This window comes from Haliotis rubra, unplaced genomic scaffold (genome assembly GCF_003918875.1).
Source record: "Haliotis rubra isolate DU_JTF1 unplaced genomic scaffold, ASM391887v1 Scf90, whole genome shotgun sequence".
NCBI classification, from domain to species: domain Eukaryota; kingdom Metazoa; phylum Mollusca; class Gastropoda; order Lepetellida; family Haliotidae; genus Haliotis; species Haliotis rubra.
The window spans coordinates 1,347,143-1,370,109 of record NW_025767635.1 but is presented as its reverse complement, the minus strand read 5'-3'; the positions used below and the strand labels follow the sequence as shown (position 1 = coordinate 1,370,109).

At 40.0% G+C, this 22,967-nt stretch overlaps 2 protein-coding genes and 2 long non-coding RNA genes across 9 annotated transcripts in view; 2 read left to right on the top strand and 2 right to left on the bottom strand.

The window, feature by feature from the left end:
* LOC124263951 (HBS1-like protein) overlaps positions 1–7,845 on the bottom strand; it is a 35,781-nt gene extending 27,936 nt beyond the window's left edge. The window contains 5 exon segments of the mRNA XM_046698678.1: positions 2,375–2,509; positions 3,110–3,157; positions 3,159–3,263; positions 3,658–3,726; positions 7,719–7,845. Of these exon segments, the coding sequence (XP_046554634.1) occupies positions 2,375–2,509; positions 3,110–3,157; positions 3,159–3,263; positions 3,658–3,726; positions 7,719–7,761 (400 nt within the window). The 5' untranslated portion in view covers positions 7,762–7,845.
* Positions 1,837–2,364, bottom strand: LOC124263998. Its single transcript, XR_006895019.1, has 3 exons — positions 2,236–2,364; positions 2,169–2,187; positions 1,837–1,864 (listed from the first exon to the last, which is right to left on the bottom strand). It is a non-coding gene; the product is annotated as an uncharacterized LOC124263998 (long non-coding RNA).
* Positions 7,846–8,036: 191 nt separating the features above from the next.
* LOC124263986 (inosine triphosphate pyrophosphatase-like) lies at positions 8,037–20,041 on the top strand. Its single transcript, XM_046698719.1, is given in 5 exon segments — positions 8,037–8,113; positions 18,363–18,467; positions 18,880–18,949; positions 18,952–19,068; positions 19,683–20,041. Coding segments are annotated over 4 exon segments (573 nt in total). The 5' UTR covers positions 8,037–8,113; positions 18,363–18,371; the 3' UTR covers positions 19,973–20,041.
* A 1,558-nt stretch (positions 20,042–21,599) lies between these two features.
* On the top strand, positions 21,600–22,684 carry LOC124263938. Of its 6 annotated transcripts, none has more exons than XR_006894998.1 (4): positions 21,600–21,678; positions 21,829–22,020; positions 22,196–22,259; positions 22,315–22,684. It is a non-coding gene; the product is annotated as an uncharacterized LOC124263938 (long non-coding RNA). The 6 variants fall into 6 exon arrangements; XR_006895001.1 differs by having other exon boundaries at positions 21,829–22,116; positions 22,196–22,244; positions 22,333–22,684; XR_006894997.1 differs by having other exon boundaries at positions 21,829–22,116.
* Positions 22,685–22,967: the final 283 nt, after the last annotated feature.

Genomic DNA, 22,967 nt, shown 5'->3' with positions numbered 1-22,967 from the left:
CCTGACAAACAAACCCCACCTTTCCCTGACAAACAAACCCCACCTTTCTCTGACAGACAAACCCCACCTTTCTCTGACAAAGCCCACCTTTCTCTGACAAACAAACCCCACTTTTCCCTAACAGACAAACCCCACCTTTGCCCGACAGAAAAAACCCAAATTTTTCTGACAGACAAACCCCCACCATTCTCTTGACAGACAAATCCCACCTTTGCCCGACAGACAAACCCCACCTTTCTCTGACAGACAAACCCCACCTTTGCCCGACAGACAAACCCCACCTTTGCCTGACAGACAAACCCCACCTTTCTCTGACAGACAAACCCCACCTTTCCCTGACAGACAAACCCCACCATTCTCTTGACAGACAAATCCCACCTTTGCCCGACAGACAAACCCCACCTTTCTCTGACAGACAAACCCCATCTTTGCCCGACAAACAAACCCAACCATTCCTTGACTAACCCCACCATACTCTTACAAACCCCACCTTTCCCTGACAAACAAACCCCACCTTTCTCTGACAAACAAACCCCACCTTTCTCTGACAAACAAAGCCCACCTTTCCCCGACAAACAAACCCCACCTTTCCCTGCCAAACAAACCCCACCTTTCTCAGACAGACAAATCCCACCTTTGCCAGACAGACAAATCCCACCTTTCCCTGACAGACAAACCCCACCTTTCCCTGACAGACAAACCCCACCTTTCTCTGACAGACAAACCCCACCTTTCTCTGACAAACAAACCCCACCATTCTCTGACAGACAAATCCCACCTTTACCCGACAAACCCCACCTTTCTCTGACAGACAAACCCCACCTTTCTCTGACAAAGCCCACCTTTCTCTGACAAACAAACCCCACCTTTCTCTGACAAACAAACCCCACCTTTCCTGACAGACAAACCCCACCTTTGCCCGACAGACAAACCCCAACTTTTTCTGAAAGACAAACCCCACCTTTCCCTGACAGACAAACCCCACCATTCTCTTGACAGACAAATCCCACCTTTGCCGGACAGACAAACCCCACCTTTCTCTGACAAACAAATCCCACCTTTCCCTGACAGACAAACCCCCACCATTCTCTGACAGACAAATTCCACCTTTGCCCAACAGACAAACCCCACCTTTCCCTGACAGACAAACCCCACCATTCTCTTGACAGACAAATCCCACCTTTGCCCAACAGACAAACCCCACCTTTGCCCGACATACAAACCCAACCTTTGCCCGACGAACAAACCCAACCATTCTCTGACAGACAAACCCAACCATTCTCTGACAGACAAATCCCACCTTTGCCCGACAGACAAACCCCACCTTTGCCCGACAGACAAACCCCACCTTTGCCCGACAAACCCCACCTTTCCACGACGATCAAACCCAACCATTCTCTGAGAGACAATCCCACCTTTGCCCGACAGACAAACCCCACCTTTCCCTGACAGACAAACCCCACCATTCTCTTGACAGACAAATCCCACCTTTGCCCAACAGACCAACCCCACCTTTCCCTGACAGACAAACCCCACCATTCTCTTGACAGACAAATCCCACCTTTGCCCAACAGACAAACCCCACCTTTACCCGACAGACAAACCCCACCTTTCCCCGACGAACAAACCCAACCATTCTCTGACAGACAAACCCAACCATTCTCTGACAGACAAATCCCACCTTTGCCCGACAGACAAACCCCACCTTTGCCCGACAGACAAACCCCACCTTTCCACAAACCCAACCATTCTCTGAAACCCAACCCAACCATTCTCTGACAGACAATCCCACCTTTGCCCGACAGACAAACCCCACCTTTCCCTGACAGACAAACCCCACCATTCTCTGACAGACAAACCCCACCTTTCTCCGACAGACAAACCCCACCTTTCTCTGACAGACAAACCCCACCATTCTCTGACAGACAAATCCCGCCTTTGCCCGACAGGCAAACCCCACCTTTCTCTGACAGACAAACCCCACCTTTGCCCGACAAACAAACCCAACCATTCCCTGACAAACCCCACCATACTCTGACAAACCCCACCTTTCCCTGACAAACAAACCCCACCTTTACCCGACAGACAAACCCCAACTTTCCCCAACAAACAAACCCCACCTTTCTGTGACAAACAAACCCCACCTTTCTGTGACAGATAAACCCCACCTTTCCCCGACAGACAAACCTCACCTTTCCCCGACAGACAAACCCCAACTTTCCCCAACAGACAAACCCCAGCTTTCTCTGACAAAGATACCCCTTTTCTTGACAAGAACCCCACCTTTCTCTGACAGACAAACCCCACCTTTCCCCGACAAACCAACCCCACCTTTCTCTGACAAAGAAACCCCTTTTCGTGACAAGAACCACACCTTTCTGTGACAGCAGTTCATCCAGGGAGGCCTGCAGGCTGAAGTTGTGTTTGATGATGGTCTCCCTGTAGACTGAGTCGGGGCGACACTCACCAAGAATGTTGTGAATCTCTTCCAAACAGCTGTTTAGTTTAGCTGTTAAAACAAAAAGTCTGTGAATATCTATGTCATCTGATGAAGGTGTGAGCACATACACTGAAACATTGCATTATTCAAATAAAGAAGCTGACATCAATACAGTCTCTGCCTAACATCTACATACTCTCCTGAACCTCTGAGTAAACCTATAATTAAAACAAGTGAACTAAAAGGCTGCCCTTTAAACAGGAAATCATATTACACAGCAAATTTTTACAGAGCATATATTTGACTCAAGGAGTTCTAGAGCAGACACTGCCCCTGTATACACTGCCTGATTGTTTTGTAAGGGTGTCTGATGTGTATCAAGCATATGAACATGTGTTTTGTAGATCTCACCTAGAGTATCATCCTAACAATTGTTACTATCAAATCTGGTTCTGTTTGTTTACCTGCTGTTCAACATGGCAATCAGCAATATTCAAGCTACATGCTGTCAGTCTGTAAACAACCAAGTCTCGACCTTACAATCCAGCAACTGACATCATTGATATATGAACTATGATTCTGTACATCAACCAAGTCTCTGAGCATGACCACCCAGTCCCTTTAGTTGCCTCTTGTGACAAGCATGAATTAAATTCTGTTCAACTTTACCTTGATCAACAGCATTTAGTTTGTTGTCCGTCTGTCCTGATGATGCCCCCCTGGTGGTCTACGTCATCGTCACTCTCCACCGCCTCTACCTCATCTTCTCCACCCATGTATGTGGCGAACGTGGTCTGGCCACGGTTGAATGTGAACTGTGCAGCTGAAATAGGACTTGTCTGGTTAGTCTGAGTGAGTGAGTGAGTGGGGGAGGGACGGAGGGAGGAAGGTGGGAGTGAGTGGGAGTGAGAGAGAGAGAGATGTTGCTGCTTCAGGTAACCCTGTGTTGGCAGGTACATCAAGGATGTGAATGGAACCTGGGTGATCCCACCTACATCTCTAATAAGTTATGAAATTCATGATTTGTTGATCCATAAATTTCATGAAGTTGGGGTTTCTCAAACAGAGACTGCTCTATATTATTCAACATATTGTAGTAAATATTAAATGCTGGTTTCAAAGCCTGGTAGACATGGCAGTGCATGTAATACATCCTCACGTGTATGTTAAAGCTGAACGTTAAAGTTAGTCTCTATCTCAAGACAAAGGCACTGTACCTGTCCCTGGCGAGATGCAGAAGTTGTCCTCCACCGACTGACTATAGTATTCATCATCATCATCATACTCTGAAACACAACATATTCGTGGATGTACACCATCAACACTGTTAAAAAGATAACTACCCATCTTAATCCAGACATGTTTATCCATTTATTCACACAGCACTTATCCTACAGTCACCGCTGATGCACAACATCTTCCCAAACTTCCGATCCAGTGAGATTTGTTTTACTTTTATTTATGTACTCCTTGATAGTGATTTTAGACCTGGATTCTTTTACATGATCACTTTTAAATAAAATAAGCATAAGCAGTATTAACAGGAAACAAACCTTCAAAAATTGAAAGTACTGAAATATGAATCACCTTTTCTTCACAGAATCAAAATTTGCTTATTGTGGACTAAGATTTTTGATGATTTGACTTGTGTACAGCTGCATCATGAAACAACAACAAGAAGACAAAGTCATCAATATCCCCAGCAATGGCAAAATACTCTTCATGAATATGTCTACGAGTTATGATTATGTCAAATGTTTTGGTGTGTATATAGAAAAGTGGAAGGAGAGTATTGAAAGGTCTTAAAAGTTCTGTTCCAGAAACCACTACCACCAGATTCAGTCTAAGACAAACTTGTTGGCATGGAAATGCAAAGATATTTTATTCAGAAATCCAAAACTACCAAAAGGCACCAGTTCACCACCAGACCTATCTATGTGAGAAGTTTGGTAAAGAAATATTGGACGGTTTTAAAGTTTTGACCTGGAAAAGAGCACCTATTCCAGTCAAAGTCAAAATTGTTGCCATGGAAACGCAAAAAAATATAATAATCAGAAATCAAAACTACCAAAAGGCACCAGTATACCACCAGACCTATCTATGTGCCATGTTTGGTGAAGAAATATTGAACGGTTTAAAAGTTCAGCTCTGGAAAAGACAAATGTGCACGGACGCATGGAGTGCATTTTAATACACACACACACACCCACACACACACACACCCCACAAAACGCGTTGCAGGGGGTAATTAACAGATGATCAAAGAATGAGAAGCCTTCTATCAGAACTAAGGATTTTCACTGAAGAGCCCAAGCCAAACTAGCAGGTGTTTTTGTTGTTGATTAATGCATACAAGTCTAATGTGAACCTATTGGTAAACATCATCTTATACACAGTAAAACAAATAGTAAATACATTAGTCATTCAGAGACTTCAAATTTTGTTTGTTTGTTATTTAACATTGTTTATTCAGATATTTTCCAGTTATATGATGGCGGTCTGTAAATAATGGCATCTAGATCAGACAATTCAGGTGATCAACAGCATGAACATTGATCTACGTAATTGGGATACGATGACATGTGTCGACCAAGTCAGCAATCCTGACCACCTGACCCTGTTAGTCACCTATTACTGGACTGGGATGCTGATGACCAATTCTAACCCAGATTTTCACAGGTCAGGTGAACAAGCAGCTGATAACAAACTTTAGTGATGAAAATGAAATTTGAGAACAATTATCACTAGACATGATGGATTTACGTTTAGATACTTTTTTTTCTTTTTTGTATTGTTTTATATGCAGATGTAAAGATTACTGTGTGCATTTTCTTTTAAATTAAGTTGGAAATAGCTATCATCTGTACGCACATTTACACCTGTCTACCAGTTATTTGGTTGACAACAACACCCAATACAGTCGAGCACTGTTGTGTCGAACTCTGATAACTCGATGTAACATCTCGGTCCCGGCAAAATCCTTCATAATTTATCATTATTCAAGCTCTTTTAACTCAATACGGATGTCTCGATATTTCGGATATCTCGATATAATTTCATGGTCCCAACAAGCAAAATTACCCTTTTAACTCGATATTTGCAAAGAAACTCGATATTCACCTACCTTTCATGGACAAATACCCCTCTGAACTGAGGTTGTTTCCACACGTTTCCACACGGTGCGGCATGAATCAAAGGGATGCGGTAGTGTAAACTAATTGAGGCTAATTGAGTTGAAGGTGTCACTTGTTTGTTATTTAATTACTAATAAATTAGGATTTATTAAGAAGGAATTAATCAGGAAGTGCTCACTGTTACGACTAAACACTACTGATAACGGATTATAGTTTCGAATCAAAACATACTGAGAATCACATAAAACGTTAATTTGTTTCCTTTCATACTGATATGTGATGATATGCCCTGGTTCGAAGTTCGGATAACTCGATTTTTTTCTTGCTCCCATGAATATCGAGACAAAGGTGGTCAAATTTTGAAGCACTGATCAGATAAAACAGTTAATTCATCAGAAAGAATCCATTCAAATATTGAGCATCTTAGCTGCAGCTTTTACTATATACCCTTGTGTCATGTAAGTTCGAACACTTAAGAACTGTCGCTGAATTTTCAAAGTTTATTCATATAATCTTATTTTCAAATCTCTTACCTCTAAACTTGTTTATTTATGTCAAACATTTAACAAATCCAGGTATTTTTACTGCTTTTCACAATCGCAGCATGGCTGCCCTCTGTCAACACAAGAGACCCAGAAAATTACGTCACACAAGTTCGATCATATGATTGGCTGACTTGTGGCGTAAACAGGATGACTTATATGGACGATCTCTTGTGTCAAATTCAGAGTTAGAGCAGACCCAAGTAATTTTATGGTATTTATGTCCATGAAACGTTCATTTTATGTTTCAATACTTCTAAAAACGATGAAAAGTCACAAATATTCAGCTTAAATACAAGTATTATGCAGGGAGTTATTCTTCAGGCTCATCGTGACGGGCACCAAACCTCGGAATGTCGACAAACACCACGAACTGGCTTGCAGAAACGTAAATGTGTTCTGTGCTGACACGTAGGGTGGGTACATTGTGCCCAGGTTGTATTTATCAATGAGGCAATAGCTCAAACCTCATCAGGTACAAATTGACCGAAATTCTCAAAAGGCATTAAGTTTTCTATAAGAAATGGCCCTTACTTGTTTCCAATGTTTTAAATTTTGACAAGGATATCACATGTCTGGACATGTCACAATTAGACCAGCAACGTAAACAAACAGAAGACAGGTGTGCTGTCAATTTACAACATGTGAAATAAACATTGTTTACATTTTATTTGAGCTGATAAAGTTACATTATTGATCTAGGGCTAAAAAGTAGTTGTTTGCTGAATATGAGCTATAACTTACGTTTGGTAACTTGACACGAAACATTTTTCGGTCCAAACGAATGATAGCGGTGTCACCAGAAGATCAAAGCTGCAGATATCGTAAGTTATCGCTACGTATCACGACAATTGCCATTCAAAATGGGTGATCAAAGTTACATGTCGATCGAAGTTGTATGACTTGACAATATCTAAAACACATGTCATTTGTGTAACCCAGGCGAGTGAAGAAAACATGTTTCAGTTGTGTATTCACACTTACTGCTGTAGTTCTCCTCCGTTGTCTTAATTATCACATGAACAATTGTAAAACATGTCACTAACTTACATCTGATCATTTCATTCTAAACACAAGTCATCATTCAAGAATTTACAATGTCTGTGTGAAGCAACACCCTTTATTTCAGCTCAAGAGGGCACTGCCATTCGAAAAATTAAGATATGTCAAATCATATGATCTGATGATACACATATACTAGGCATAATTAGCAAGGTCGCTGCTTTTCGTAAACATGACCTGATCAAATGACAATTTCTAATTAAGAATAAATAAATGGTGTCCGCTTGAGGAACATAAGTTGGTGTTTTCCTTCTTTTTTTGGCTGCTACTTCAGGCCTGAATTCAGTTGATTTATCATCACATTATATGTCAATAAACGCTGAAAAGTAAGCTCCAAGTGTAGTATCGTGACACGTTTGACAAATGCAAATGTGATTTTCTCTCGAAAGTTCCGACTATAGATGATGAAATCTGAATACAACATCGTCTGGTTAAATGTAGATCTAATGTCGCGGCAAGTTCCTTTCTGCCGTAGCCAGCATGTTTGGAATCGTCAGATCGAATAACAGAGGTACGCCATCCTTCACAAGTGATACTTACCATCATCTAGGTTCATGCCACGCACAGCCCTGTGGCGGGACATCGTGCATGAATATTTCACGGGGAAATCTTTATTATTGCTAGCTTTCTCTTCGCATACGCAACATCTTCTCACCGGAAGATGGTTGTGGCCATATAAAGCTAATAACTTTGGTGCGAATTTTCTCCTAAGAATATTTCTAGATAGATTAATCAATTCGTTTGCGATATAATGGAGCCATACAATGTATTAATATTTGAATAACTCATGTGCAATAAGAGTATCATTTTGTTTGACAAAATACGAAACGTTTTCAGTATCCGCTCCACCAAGGGCAGATAATTTTGCGGGAAACGTAAATAAGACACAACGGCGTGTTTGTCGTGCATGTAGGAAGAACATCGTTGAGTCCTACGTAAGTTAACAGGGTTCGATAATTACTTTCTCCTGAAGACGGTTAATGGTCCCGGTTAAAGGTCACATGAAACAAAAAAAAAATCAAACATAATTAAAACACAATTATCACTTATTCATGACATATGCCGTTGTCAGGGGTTTTCGACGATGTAAGACAAAAACATATCGTCAAGTCATACAACTTCGATCGACATGTAACTTCGATCACCCATTTTGAATGGTAATTGTTGCGATACGTAGCGATAACTTACGCGATATCTGCAGCTTTGATCTTCTGGTGACACCGCTTTCATTCGTTTGGACCGGAAACTGTTTCGTGTCAAGTTACCAAACGTAAGTTATAGCTCATATTCAGCAAACAACTACTTTTTAACCCTAGATCAATAATGTAACTTTATCAGCTCAAATAAAATGTAAACAATATTTATTTCACATGTTGTAAATTGACAGCACACCTGTCTTCTGTTTGTTTACGTTGCTGGTCTAATTGTGACATGTCTAGCCGAGAGCCGCGATGCGGTCCTATACAGTCAAGACATGACCCTGCATCACGGCCGAGAACACCACCTTCATAAATCCTATTCAGATTCTAGTGGCCGATTACCCCTCGTATTTTCTTGAGATTTTTAAAATATATTTCCTGTGGGTTTTTGACTGAAAAGTCAATATCGATGTACTCCCAGATAATTTCCCTATACATACACGTAACTGTCATATTTTGGTGATCATACATTTAGATATTAATGGGCCTGAAACCCGTTGAGTTCTTGTTTCAACAATAGCGAGCTGACATGTTGACATGTTGTGCGCATGCGCCAAATTTCTATAGTCCGTATCGGAGGACGTTCTTCATTAGCGGTAGGCAATACTCTCTCTCACCTCCCGTTTCGCGCGCTCGTGATTTGGGTGAATCACACTTAATGTATATTATATTTATCTGCTTTTTGTCATAATTTACAGATTTTCCTTGCAGAGAGGATTCCATTCATATCTCTACAAAAAGATATGTCCATGGGATCTAGCAGATTTATTAATGTACAACGTAGTGCACAGGACACTTAACCCCCAGGAAGCAGAGGTTTATTTTCTCTGAAGTTCTGAAAAATGAACGTTGAGCGAGAATTGCGTTAGTGATGCACTGCTTCTAGCTACGGCTATAACACAGATATGTAGAGTATTAAATTTCCTATCCGATGATGTAAATTTGGAGCACAAATACACAGGTAATTTGGAAAGTAGACTTTGTTAAAGGTTGTCCGCAATTTTATTATGCGTTGAAAAGCAGTAAATGTCTCCGTTTACAACGTGATGATTTCTTTATTTAGAATCTTTAATGAAACTTTGTGCGAATAAAATACTTCGTGATATCTGAACGACATAACAATATATGAAATTGCTTATGTATGCTTATGTATAACTTTCTACGTTCAATGTGAAAAATGGCTTGTTGACGAAAGTTGATTTTCCTCTGACGTCAAGCGACAACAGAGAGGACACACGCATGCGCACGCACACACACAAACAAACATATACACGATGAGCCAATCTGTTTCAATACAAAAATCCACATTGTAACCGGATACGTTTTGGTAGTATCACAAATTATAATGAATTAGGAAATCGCTCATGAGAAAGGAGGTAACAGCTAAATGGATGGTGCTATCTACCTAGAAATTAGTTCTTAGATTCCTAAACTCGCCTGATTTTGGAGATGTATTTTGACTTACGTTTCATCATTATCAACAGATCGAGCCTTATTTTCAAATGTAATGAAATTACTGAAAATACGACACCACATTAGTTGCATGTTGTGCATATTTGGCAACCCCGGAGAAAGATAACATCTGTATGTTGTTTAGTATATATCTCACCTAATTTCCGTTCAAGGTATAAAATCTCGGTTTAGGTAATCTGATGGATGGAGATGAAGTGAGTGTGTATTGTTTTACGCCACTTTTAGCAATATTCAAGCAATATCACGGCGAGGGACACCAGAAATGGAGGGAGTGATAAATGAATTGTTTTAGTCACGATATGGCTAAAATATTGCCACACAAGATATGTGACTATAATCTCAACTCACTGTTTAATTTCGCTCACCATTTGAATAATGTCCTGGATAGATAAACAATTGGATAGTTTACCATGTATCTTACTGTGTACATCTTACTGCGAAGCACCTGTTTTGCAAAAATCAAATGTAATATTTATGCTCGAATATTATGCCCGGATCTGGCTTCTGATTGTTCATTATCATGTGGCTATTTTCTTCATAATTATACGAAGAAGGTGAGTGAGTGAGTGAACTTAAAAATACCCTTTCACGGCGGGGACACCAGAAATGAACTGTCAGAGGGATGCTTGAGCGATTGGTCAAAAGGAGGACATGTCATGGGTTTTTACGTTTTTTTGGTATAGTTCTTGCAGAAATAAAGTGAACAGTTTAATATCATGTCATGGGATTATTGGCAATATATATATACTGAATATAGTGATTACGTCGTGTATATTATAAGCAAGAGTCATCAGAAGATGACATATCCCCGGCCCCACATATTTGAAAGAACAAATCATCTGACAGTTACTTAAAGTCCAGCTTTATTTTTTAAAGACTAAGTCCAAATCCCTTGCAAATCATGAGTAACATAAATGCCAAAAATCTGTAAATGGCAAAAGGCACCATTTCAAAATTTGCCTAATATATCTGCCAAGTTCTTTTGAAAGATACTGAATGCTTTTCAAGTTGTGCTCGAAAAAAGCTCACCCCTCCCTTTTGGGACTAAGCCACCAATCGTTTCCATAGAAACCGAGAAAATAATAAATCACAAAATCTGCAAATAGCAAAGGCACCACTTAAGGTACTGTTTCATATATTTCTACCAGGTTTTGGTGCAAAATATTGAACGGTTCTTGAGTATTGCTCGAGAAAGGATCACCCCACCCTTTTCTGACTAAGTCAAAATCGTTTCCATGGAAATCGGGAAAAATATGCCAAACATCTGCCAAATAGCAAAAGGCATCTGCCTCATATATCTGCCAAGTTTTGCTGAAAGATATTAAGAAGTTTTTCAGTTGTGCTCCGGAAAAGAAACCCGACCCTCCCTTTTGAGACTAAGTCGGAATCGTTTCCATGGAAACCCAAAACAAATTCGAATTCCATATCGTTAAAGGCACCAGTGACAAGATCGTCTATGTGCCACCTAGTGAATCATTAAACGCCTTTGTCAATAAATAGATATAATACAAATTTCATAACCAGAATAATTCCTAATAAATATGTGTGTATATACATTTAAAAATATATTAATAACTTTCCTAAAGTGAAACATTCTGTTGTACTAATATATCCTCTAAAGTATTTTTCTTTGAGAACATACAGATCTTATCAAATCTATAAAAATTCTATGGAAAGAATCTCAGATTCTGTACCATTGGATAGCATATTGGAAGAACCATTCGATCCATGTAACCTCAGAACTTTATATATACATGGAGGGAAAAGTATGCAGATTAATCTATGCTGCAGTCTAAAGGATATTGCATTAAAGGAAAACATAGTCAATAACAATGGCAAAATGATATTTATACAGAAATATCGAAATATAATTGGATGGAAAACTATTTACCGTTAAGAACAACGTATAAGACAAAGTTAAGATAATTCCAACACCATACTGTTCATAGAATGCTGAAGCAGATAAAAACATGTTCCAATATAAAATTGTAGCATATTCTATGTATTCTTTCTGCAATGCTTAAACTGAAAATGTCATTCATTTGTTATTTGAATGTACACAGGTAAAACTATTGAGCCACAACCTTATAAAATAGATAGAAAATAAATCCGGTACTAAACTAAATGTAGAATAGAATCGCCTCATTTTTGGATTTAAAGAAAAATGTAATGACGTCTGAATTTGATATACCTTGCAACAAACATTACGTCTACACAAAAGAGTATCTCCATAATACTACCGAACTAAAACACACCTCCTGAAATCTATATCTTTCAGAAAAATATATCTCATACACAGTCTGTGAATACAACAAATTTGTGACCTTGTTTTACATAACCAGACTATATTGTACAGCTATGTCTACCCCGCATGTTTAACAATAATTTACAATAGATTAACTTCAAACATTCATATTGTCCAGCGAAATGTAATTTATGACTGTAATAACTAATAACATTCTAATCTTAAACTAAAGTCTGCTTGGATCTTTTTTAACAACACAGAAAAGAAAATTTGGAGAATACTTGAAATTCTCGGCCAGGCGTTGAACTGGAAAAATAGTGGTCCCGGAGAGTGAAAGTGACAAGATCGTGCCCCCTTAAGTGTCCTGTGCACTACGTTGTACATTAATAAATCTGCTAGATCCCATGGACATATCTTTTTGTAGAGATATGAATGGAATCCTCTCTGCGAGGAAAATCTGTAAATTATGACAAAAAGCAGATAAATATAATATACATTAAGTGTGATTCACCCAAATCACGAGCGCGCAAAACGGGAGGTGAGAGAGAGTATTGCCTACCGCTAATGAAGAGGGTCCTCCGATACGGACTATAGAAATTTGGCGCATGCGCACAACATGTCAACATGTCAGCTCGCTATCGTTGAAACAAGAACTCAACGGGTTTCAGGCCCATTAATATCTAAATGTATGATCACCAAAATATGACAGTTACGTGTATGTATAGGGAAATTATCTGGGAGTACATCGATATTGACTTTTCAGTCAAAAACCCACAGGAAATATATTTTAAAAATCTCAAGAAAATACGAGGGGTAATCGGCCACTAGAATCTGAATAGGATTTATGAAGGTGGTGTTCTCGGCCGTGATGCAGGGTCATGTCTTGACTGTATAGGACCGCATCGCGGCTCTCGGCTATGACATGTCCAGACATGTGATATCCTTGTCAAAATTTAAAACATTGGAAACAAGTAAGGGCCATTTCTTATAGAAAACTTAATGCCTTTTGAGAATTTCGGTCAATTTGTGCCTGATGAGGTTTGAGCTATTGCCTCATTGATAAATACAACCTGGGCACAATGTACCCACCCTACGTGTCAGCACAGAACACATTTACGTTTCTGCAAGCCAGTTCGTGGTGTTTGTCGACATTCCGAGGTTTGGTGCCCGTCACGATGAGCCTGAAGAATAACTCCCTGCATAATACTTGTATTTAAGCTGAATATTTGTGACTTTTCATCGTTTTTAGAAGTATTGAAACATAAAATGAACGTTTCATGGACATAAATACCATAAAATTACTTGGGTCTGCTCTAACTCTGAATTTGAGATCGTCCATATAAGTCATCCTGTTTACGCGACAAGCCAGCCAATCATATGATCAAACTTGTGTGACGTATTTTTCTGGGTCACTTGTGTTGACAGTGAGAGGGCAGCCATACCGCAGTAAAAATACCTGGATTTGTTAAATGTTTGACATAAATAAACAAGTTTAGAGGTAAGAGATTTGAAAATAAGATTATATGAATATAACTTTGAAAATTCAGCGACAGTTCTTAAGTGATCGAACTTACATGACACAAGGGTATTTTTTATCTGTAATATCATTTAAAGTTTTTCTTTTACTAACCTTGAGTGATAAAGGATGTATTCATTTATTTCACACAAAAATAACAAGTGTTCCCTACAAAAATAGCGTTGATGACATCGTATCGGCGAAACTGTTGCCGCTCGTAACATCCAGGTATTTTGTATGGGTTTTCGACGATGAGCCATACTTTTTGCTCCGCACTGCAAGGGAGTGTTGTGATCACGTGGCTTCCCATTTATATGTTGCCTGTCTAACTGATCTTAACTGAATTTTCGCCTGCTATTTTTGGTTATAAAGGCAACTGATTTTGTATCTGAAGTGGTATTAACGATCTCGGGTATATAATATTGATGTTTGTTTGCTTTTTATATAACTTTACTTCCCGATTTCCATTGTCAGTAAAACTTTTCACGACAGCGACTGGGCACCCGCCCTACCAGTGAAACTGTTTGTGCACTCCGATCGTATATGTACTCCCCCTATATAGCGCGTGCAATGCAATCGTCGAAATCACCAGAATGTCGCATTCAGCTCGTGTTGGGATATAATACAATGCCGTCCGGTAATTCCGCGCACCTAAGCACATCGATCGCAACACGGCAACTAACATTTCGTATTTTTTGTGGTTTATGTGACTAAACATGCTGGTATGCATCATATTTACCTAGAAATATAAGTTTTATTGATGACTATAGGATTCTAACATTGCATTATGCCATACGGTTGACCTTACCGGCGTTCTGACGACATCGCTTGCTGTCCTGCAATTCTGCGCAGCAACTGATGCGCATAACATCCAGCTGGAGATCCGAAGTATGGAAGTGTATTAGGGCCAGATAATTTTCCAAAATCACTTATCAATGTAAGGTAGAGTGTTTCATATTAAATCCAATTATGAATAATGAAGAAAGAGATTTAAAAGTCTGAAGAAAACGAATTTTCATAAAATCTATTTTATGTCACCTTTAGATTACAGCACCACAAACTTCTCGTGAGGACGATCTCTGCCGTAGGTCATGTGTCATTAAGACAAGCAACCAGTTTGTGAGAACCCGTCGGACGTGAACCCGCGACCTTCGGATTGTTAGCTCGACAGTTAACCGACTGAGCTACGTCCACACTGTTGCACAATGTGCAAATTTATCGAGTCATTCTTGTGACGTCACGGAAATGAACGGAAAGAGTCGAATAGGACACGGACAATTACAAAGGTTACGGGTAGACTTGGCGTCTTGTGATTTTAATCTACAGACAATTGCCATTTGGCACATATTACTCGTCCCATTCCGTAATCTACAAGAATGGACCCGATGCCATTTGGCACACTCGTCCCATTCCGTAATCTACAAGATAGTGTGTGGCGTGGAATGAGCCGAGATGCCTCAAACTGAAAAGGGTTGTTGACGTCAGGCGTCAGATGTAGATTTCATGGTGCATGCATGAATGACGCGCTTTTATATAAATCGGTGATTTTGTGACAGAAAAGTGATGTAGGGAACACTGTAAGGATAATGTGGATCGCACTAAGGAACGAGGGAGACATGAGCATGTGTAGTGACAGCACGAGGGTGAGTTAGCCTTCGAATCATTACTGAACAAATGTTGCGTGTGAAAGAGGCTTGAGTTCAAATTCCAGGCCAATTTCCATTAGCCCAAAATTTCTACATTAAACCATTTCATAGTGTACTTTTGACGTTTTTAGTTTCCCGTTTTTGTGTGAAAAAAAGTATTAAAATGCAAAAGGAAAAACAACAAATGGTACTCACGTATTACACCGGACATGTACCTACTATATTGGATAAGGTCCCGGTCCCTAACCCTAAACCCTCAGCCCTAACCCAAACCCTAACTCCTTGAAATAATCCTTATAAATAGAATGGATTTGCCGAACCTGCAGTATTAAAATGCAAAAGGAAAAACAACAAATGGTACTCACGTATTACACCAGACATGTACCTACTATATTGGATAAGGTCCCGGTCCCTAAACCCTCAGCCCTAACCCAAACCCTAACTCCTTGAAATAATCCTAATAAATAGAATGGATTGGCCGAACCTGCAGTATTAAAATGCAAAAGGAAAAACAACAAATGGTACTCACGTACTACACTGGACATGTACCTACTAGATATTGGATTAGGTCCCTAACCCTAAACCCTCAGCCCTAAGCCCTAACCCTAACCCTAACCCTAACCTTAACCCTAACCCTAACCCTAACCCTAACCCTAACCCCCTAACCCTAACCCCTTGAAATAATACTAATAAATAGAATGCATTGACCGAACCGGCACAAACATGACTAACGTGTCCAGTGTAATACATTATTACCGCTTCAAAAAATATAATACTAATAAAAAACTTTTCTATGTAATGGTGCAAATTACTGAATGAAAAATATGTATATGTATGTCAGTTCACATTGGTAAATCATTTAGACTTAATAGTTACTTACAAACCGAAATATAAAATATATTTACATAATTTAAATAATTACATTGAACAAACTTGCGAATAATGGAATATATATAAAATAGACCGGTGTAACCCATTCTCGTTTAATACAATAATATACAAAACATAACACCTCAGCACCCCATAATACAAATAAATATGAGCGTATTAGTGGAAAAAAAATATATTTCAAACTGGTGCTTGCAAAAAATTGTGCATCCGCCGGTTTACAACTACTGGAAACTCTCAACATTGTTAGGCTTATGCAATGACATAGCTCGAAGAGATGAAACACCAGTGAGCAGAGCTTATATGCACTCGCTGAGCTAGACAACCATGTTGCCATGGAGGCGTCATAGGGCATTGTTTCGAGAACGTGCTTTCGAACAAAATCACATTACATTAAGTAAGAGGGTATTATGACATATTTTTAAAGTTTGTGGTGCTATATTCTAAAGGTAGGCTGTCAATCTATCCGGACTTGCTTGTATACATTGCTGATTATGAAAAAACATATAAACAAAATTATGAGCATACAATCGCAAATCAAAAGTGCAATATTTTGTAGTTGGGTTTATCTCCCTCGAAACGAAGCACCCGGGATACTCAACCCAGTCAGGGCGGATGGGTGTGCACTCAAGTGTAACGAGGATTTCATTGGCTGGTTCATTTGCTGATCCCTCACGGCTCATTGTGTGTATGTATATAGATATGTTGGGTTTTGTAAATACATGCTCATTTTTGTGTATAACATTTTGCAATCAATAGACATCATAACATGTATCACACCTGCCTGTCTGTGTAATTACATAATGTGACAGAGACCGAACTCGGGCCATAAATCAATGCGTTTTGTTTATGGTGTATAGCCTGATAGGTGTTAAGTTCAAATTGCATGTGGTCAGTAATCGAAGTTGTGTATTGAATTTTTTGTCATTAGCAGACAGGCAGGCAAACACATAGGTGTCAATAAAACAGACACTGAGTTTTGCCTGTGACAACGACATATCTATATCACAGTTAGAAATTCTGTCAACGCTAAATAATGACATTGCTTTTGAGTATCGAACTGAGAAAGTGACTCGGTAAGAAGAACGTGTGGTGAAATAGACAAATGAAATTATATAAAGAGTTAATCGGTAATCTACTGTCATAACATATAAACAGCTCACGCCTGTGAATATCAACAAAACATTAGAAAAATAGCTCACATCAAAGCCTTCACCGAGTATTCACCGCCAGCAAAGGTTCTCAGTCTTGAAATGTCGAACGCCTCACTTGTTGACACATAGCTGAGTAGATCTAGATCCTTACAAGGTTCTTTTCTGTAATGAGTAGATTATTTACTATTTGTTTTGATTAGACTACTCCTGCTCACGACTTTATATTAAATCCGGACATCCCGCTTCCAAGCTGCACGGACCAATTTACTGCTCATACGCTGTGAGCGCAGCACAGCACAGCTGTTGAAACCACTTTTCACCCTAAGTGCTGGTGTGAATTTAGTGAATCGTTTGAACTCCGATTTCGCAGGAGTTTTTTCATCGCGTTATTTTTCAACTTTATAAGTTGAATTGCATTTTGATGATTTGTATCTGCACTTCCATACGGAAAGGTATCAAAATCTGCAAAGTTGTGTTTTACGTTGCATGTGACCTTTAATCATTAGTGAACCGAGCATTTGAGCTAGAATACAAAATGCATACCTTCCGTCATATTCGTGATTGATATTTTTAAGAAAACTTTAGAAAGGTGCACAGACGCCTTCCTTAGTAACGGTTTCTGAGTTATTTTCGCCTTATTTGTTATCCGCTCGCGAAACAGGAGTTTTAGGTGTGTCTATGTATGTGTTAAAGTTTACAAGGTTAATTAAAAATAAAACTACATATTTTTTAAATGTGTTCCCGATGGACACGGAAGAGGTTTACACTCGATATAAATTTTCTTCCAATGTGAGTATATTTTTAACTCACTCACTCCAATTCCAGGTGTTCATGCTCAATATTTGATATTAGCGAATTGCTTTGATATTCAGTTTTTAAGGTTTAATTTTTAATCAAAACATCATACCATCATATGAAAGCAGGAGTAATTTTTCTGCTTACTTTGAGTTTCATGACAACAAATTATCCCCCCCTGACACACACTGCAATATCAGTACAATCCATGGCGGATGTATCTATCCAATATTCTGTAGGTGTAGGGAGTTCTTGTTCATGTCCTCAGTGTCAGTGGATGAAGAAGATGGCCCGACAGATCGTCCTTGTCACAGGAAACAAGAAGAAGCTGGAAGAAATTGTACAAATTCTTGGCCCTGACTTTCCACATAAGGTTAGCATCTGGTATGACACTGCATGTAATGAGGAGCATGATCACCAGTAACTAGCGTTCTTGGCAGACAAACCAGATAGAGCTGGACCAGGGCTGAGATCTGGACTTTTGACGTAATGACACTGAATGTCACTGTGAGGCTATCCTACTGCAGGTATGGTAGAGATTACTTTCAGCATCAAAACCTGATGATAGAAAACATATTCACTTTATATGAACAAAGTTGTGTCCCTTTTCTATGTCAGGATTCACTTCTCATGGGTTTCAGTGCTAGAGATGTCCTGATTATGACCCTTATTCTGTCCCTACTAATGGGTTTCGGCTAAGTCAGTAAGTGTTAATGTGTTATTGACCATTGTCATATTTGACTTTCACCAAACTCACCCTTACCCAGACAGTCTTCCTGTTTTAGGTGAAGAGTCAGGACATTGACTTGCCCGAGTATCAGGGAACTCCGGAGGAAATTGCTCGAGCTAAGTGTAAGCTGCGGAACACATCAAGGGACCAGTCATTGTGGAAGATACAAGCCTTTGTTTTAATGCCCTTGGTGGTCTCCCAGGACCATATGTCAAATGGTTCCTAAAGAGTGTGGGACCAGAAGGTGATAAGTGATAAAACAATCGTATGATGTAAAGAATAAAGAATGTGCATCCTCCATGTTAGCTGATGTCAGTGAAGCCTGTTCATCAGGTGTGAGCTTGAAAATATATGCAGAACTATTTGGCACATAGCAGGGGTGGAAATAACCCATTGCCCGACGTCCGAGTCCAGTGTTTTTTTCTGTCAGGCAAGCAAATTTGTATATCACACTGTACCAGTGTCCAGTTGACTTTCCAATGTTAATTATGTTGTTTATTTAAAAAATCAACAAGAAAACAGACGGTATAGTGGAAAAAATTTCAGGGCAAGTGATTTTATACGTGCCACTGTACCGGAGTACACTAGCAATTTTAGAGTTATTTCCATCCCTGCATAGTACCACATGACATACTCCATAGCTTTCTGCAAAGTAAAAGGTTCCAGTTGGGTATAACGTTGAAGAAGACAATGCAGTAGCCAATATGCCCAAAATGAGGGGTAGTAAATGTGGACATCGTCGACAGTACCATTGTGTGAACCTCAACATTCATGCCTCTACATGGTGACGTTCTGTTGATACCTTTCAACTGAGACCTAATGTTGTATCCATCCGTCCATCTTCTTTGTCTTCCTCAGGTCTGCACAAGATGCTGGCAGGGTTTGAGGACAAAACAGGATACGCTCAGTGTGTATTCGCGTACTCATCCGGGCAGGAAGGTTCAGACATACACATATTTGATGGGAGGTGCCCTGGCTCCATTGTGGCTCCACGTGGCTCAACAGACTTCGGATGGGATCCATGTTTCCAGCCAGATGGCTTTGATAAGACATATGCTGAAATGGACAAAAGTGTCAAGCACACTATTTCCCATCGTGGAAAAGCTATGGACTTGCTCAAAAATTATCTCACGAAGTTGTCAGTTTGATCTCGTCCTCCATGGCCTGCAGCTGTTGTCTTTTGGGGACGAGACTTCAATAAATGGACACTGTGAATTATAATAGATTGATCACTTCTTTTATGATATATTATTCAACAGTTCCCGTTGCCCGCTTGCCACTGTGTGAGGACATTCAACATGCCATGATTATAGGTTTCACTACAAGTTGCCCTGAATTATGACAACACAGCCCTAACCGGCTAATTCTCAGGTTGACCAGACTGATTGTATGTGATCAGAACATAAAAATACATACGTTCTAACACATGTTATATTTGGGATTACACTTTCTTAGTAAAGTACAGATTCTAGTACTTTTTGGGTTGAGCCCCATCCGGGATTCGAACCCACACCCTCAGAGTCAGGCGCCTAATCGCCAGCACACAAAGTCAGACGCCTAGACCGCTCAGCCACCGCAGCTTCCACGGTCTAAGCTTCTGACTTTGTGTGCTGGCGATTAGGTGCCTGACTCTGAGGGTGTGGGTTCGAATCCCGGATGGGGCTCAACCCAAAAAGTACTAGAATCTACTTTACTAAGAAAGTGTAATCCCAAATAAAATATATGTTACATTTGACCACTTTCTAAAATGGCATTGTGTATTTCAGACATACGTTCTACATATCAACACCCAGTTCTATGTTTTGTATATATAAAGGAAATTGTTGTTGCCTGATCAGGTGATGCAGCAGATGGCTGTGTACACCTCAGACAGGGTAGAGTAGTATGAAGGCTGACTGTGTTCGGCTGCTTCAGTCCAGCTTCTTGTACTTCAGTCCATATAGCGCATGTGTTGTCTCTTCAGGCAAGTTAGAGAAATGACCCTGTCCATCCAGCAGTCAGTGGGTACCAGGTAGCATTTTCGGACTGTTGGGTAGTATTGTCTCCAGTTAGCTGACAATGAACATAGAGCGCACACTTATCAACTGACTGGGTACTTATGTTGATCTATCTTGTCTTAGTCATATTTGTTTACAGAGTATATACAAGTTCATTATTAAATATGTATTTTTCCTTTGTATGGTTTGCTTTATGATGCATGTTTGCCTTGCTGTGTGGATGTGCTCCCTCTGCTTCAAGGCCGAGATGTTGCCGATGCCACACACTGTCAGCTCCATCACCCACTCACTCACCCACACCCAAAGGCATGTTATGACAGAAACACCATGCACATGCATCCATGCACACAAACATATAAAACCATTGTTGTGTAATATAACCAGTGTTGAGTCTTCCCATTCCAGGAGAAGTTTTATTGTATGACATGTGATCTAACTGCTAGAACTGTCGTAAGTCTGTGTTAGGATATTGGAGTTGTGATCATCATAGCACAGAGATCGCTTTGGGCAAGTGTACTCGGCTCAGTCAAACGGGATTTGACGACTTTTCTTCATGTCATGTTTAGGTTGTAATTGTATATGACTTCAAGTTCAACCTTGAATTTACACATGTAATTGTTATGAATCATGTCGTTGGTCAGATGCAGTGATAAGAATTTCCATCGCCTTAAAGTAAATATATGATACATGGCTTCCCAGAGAATAGATCTCCAGTGGCTGATGTTGAGGTGGGAATAGATCTCCAGTGACTGATGTTGAGGTGGGAATAGATCTCCAGTGAGCTGATGTTGAGGTGGGAATAGATCTCCAGTGACTGATGTTGAGGTGGGAATAGATCTCCAGTGGCTGATGTTGAGGTGGGAATAGATCTCCAGTGGACTGATGTTGAGGTGGGAATAGATCTCCAGTGAGGTGATGATTCCAGGTGGGGTGGGAATAGATCTCCAGTGATGTTGAGGTGAATAGATCTCCAGTGGCTGATGGAGGTGGGAATGGCTGATGTTGAGGTGGGAATAGATCTCCAGTGGCTGATGTTGAGGTGGGAATAGATCTCCAGTGGCTGATGTTGAGGTGGGAATAGATCTCCAGTGGCTGATGTTGAGGTGGGAATAGATCTCCAGTGACTGATGTTGAGGTGGGAATAGATCTCCAGTGGCTGATGTTGAGGTGGGAATAGATCTCCAGTGGCTGATGTTGAGGTGGGAATAGATCTCCAGTGACTGATGTTGAGGTGGGAATAGATCTCCAGTGGCTGATGTTGAGGTGGGAATAGATCTCCAGTGGCTGATGTTGAGGTGGGAATAGATCTCCAATGGCAGTGACTGATGATTCCAGAGTTGAGGTGGGAATAGATCTCCAGTGACTGATGTTGAGGTGGGAATAGATCTCCAGTGGCTGATGTTGAGGTGGGAATAGATCTCCAGTGACTGATGTTGAGGTGGGAATAGATCTCTCTGATGTTGAGGTGGGGAATAGATGTGACTGATGTTGAGGTGGGAATAGATCTCCAGTGGCTGATGTATGACAAGGCGGATGGAAACAAGAACATGTGAGTCTATACCACTCTCTTGAGGCTTTCAGTGCCAACATTTATTAAACAACAAATACTGTTCCCAGATCTAACATCCATACATTGCCACACTGACTCCTTCAACATGGCTGCTGTAATACACGAGACGGTGAAGCAAGTTGTCCGGCTTAAACGTTTTATTTCTTACAGAACAGTAATAAGTAAAGTTGCTACAAATTGTGTTAGAATAAGGTAGAAATGTGCTACACAGCATTGCATGTTTTATTGCAAGTGTTGCCCTATCCTGCAAGGACATTCCTCTGACTATTGTCACAACTACAGGTTTAGTAATTGGGTGAGTTTGACCATGACATCATTGGCTGAAATACAAATAAGAATGCAAAAATATCAAAAGCTTGGAGATGCTGACAAGTCCAAGAGTTACTTCCCTTGTAATACCAGCAAGCACTGCCAGTAAGCTTGTTCTACTTGTAGTTAATATTTGAACTGAAGATATTATTGACCATGCATTAATAGTGCTGTACAAAAAACAACCCTATTTCTTCAGTTAGTTTGTAAGTTATGTTCCAAGGACCCCTTATTTCCTGCTGTTATTGTTATGAGATAAGTGCCCCT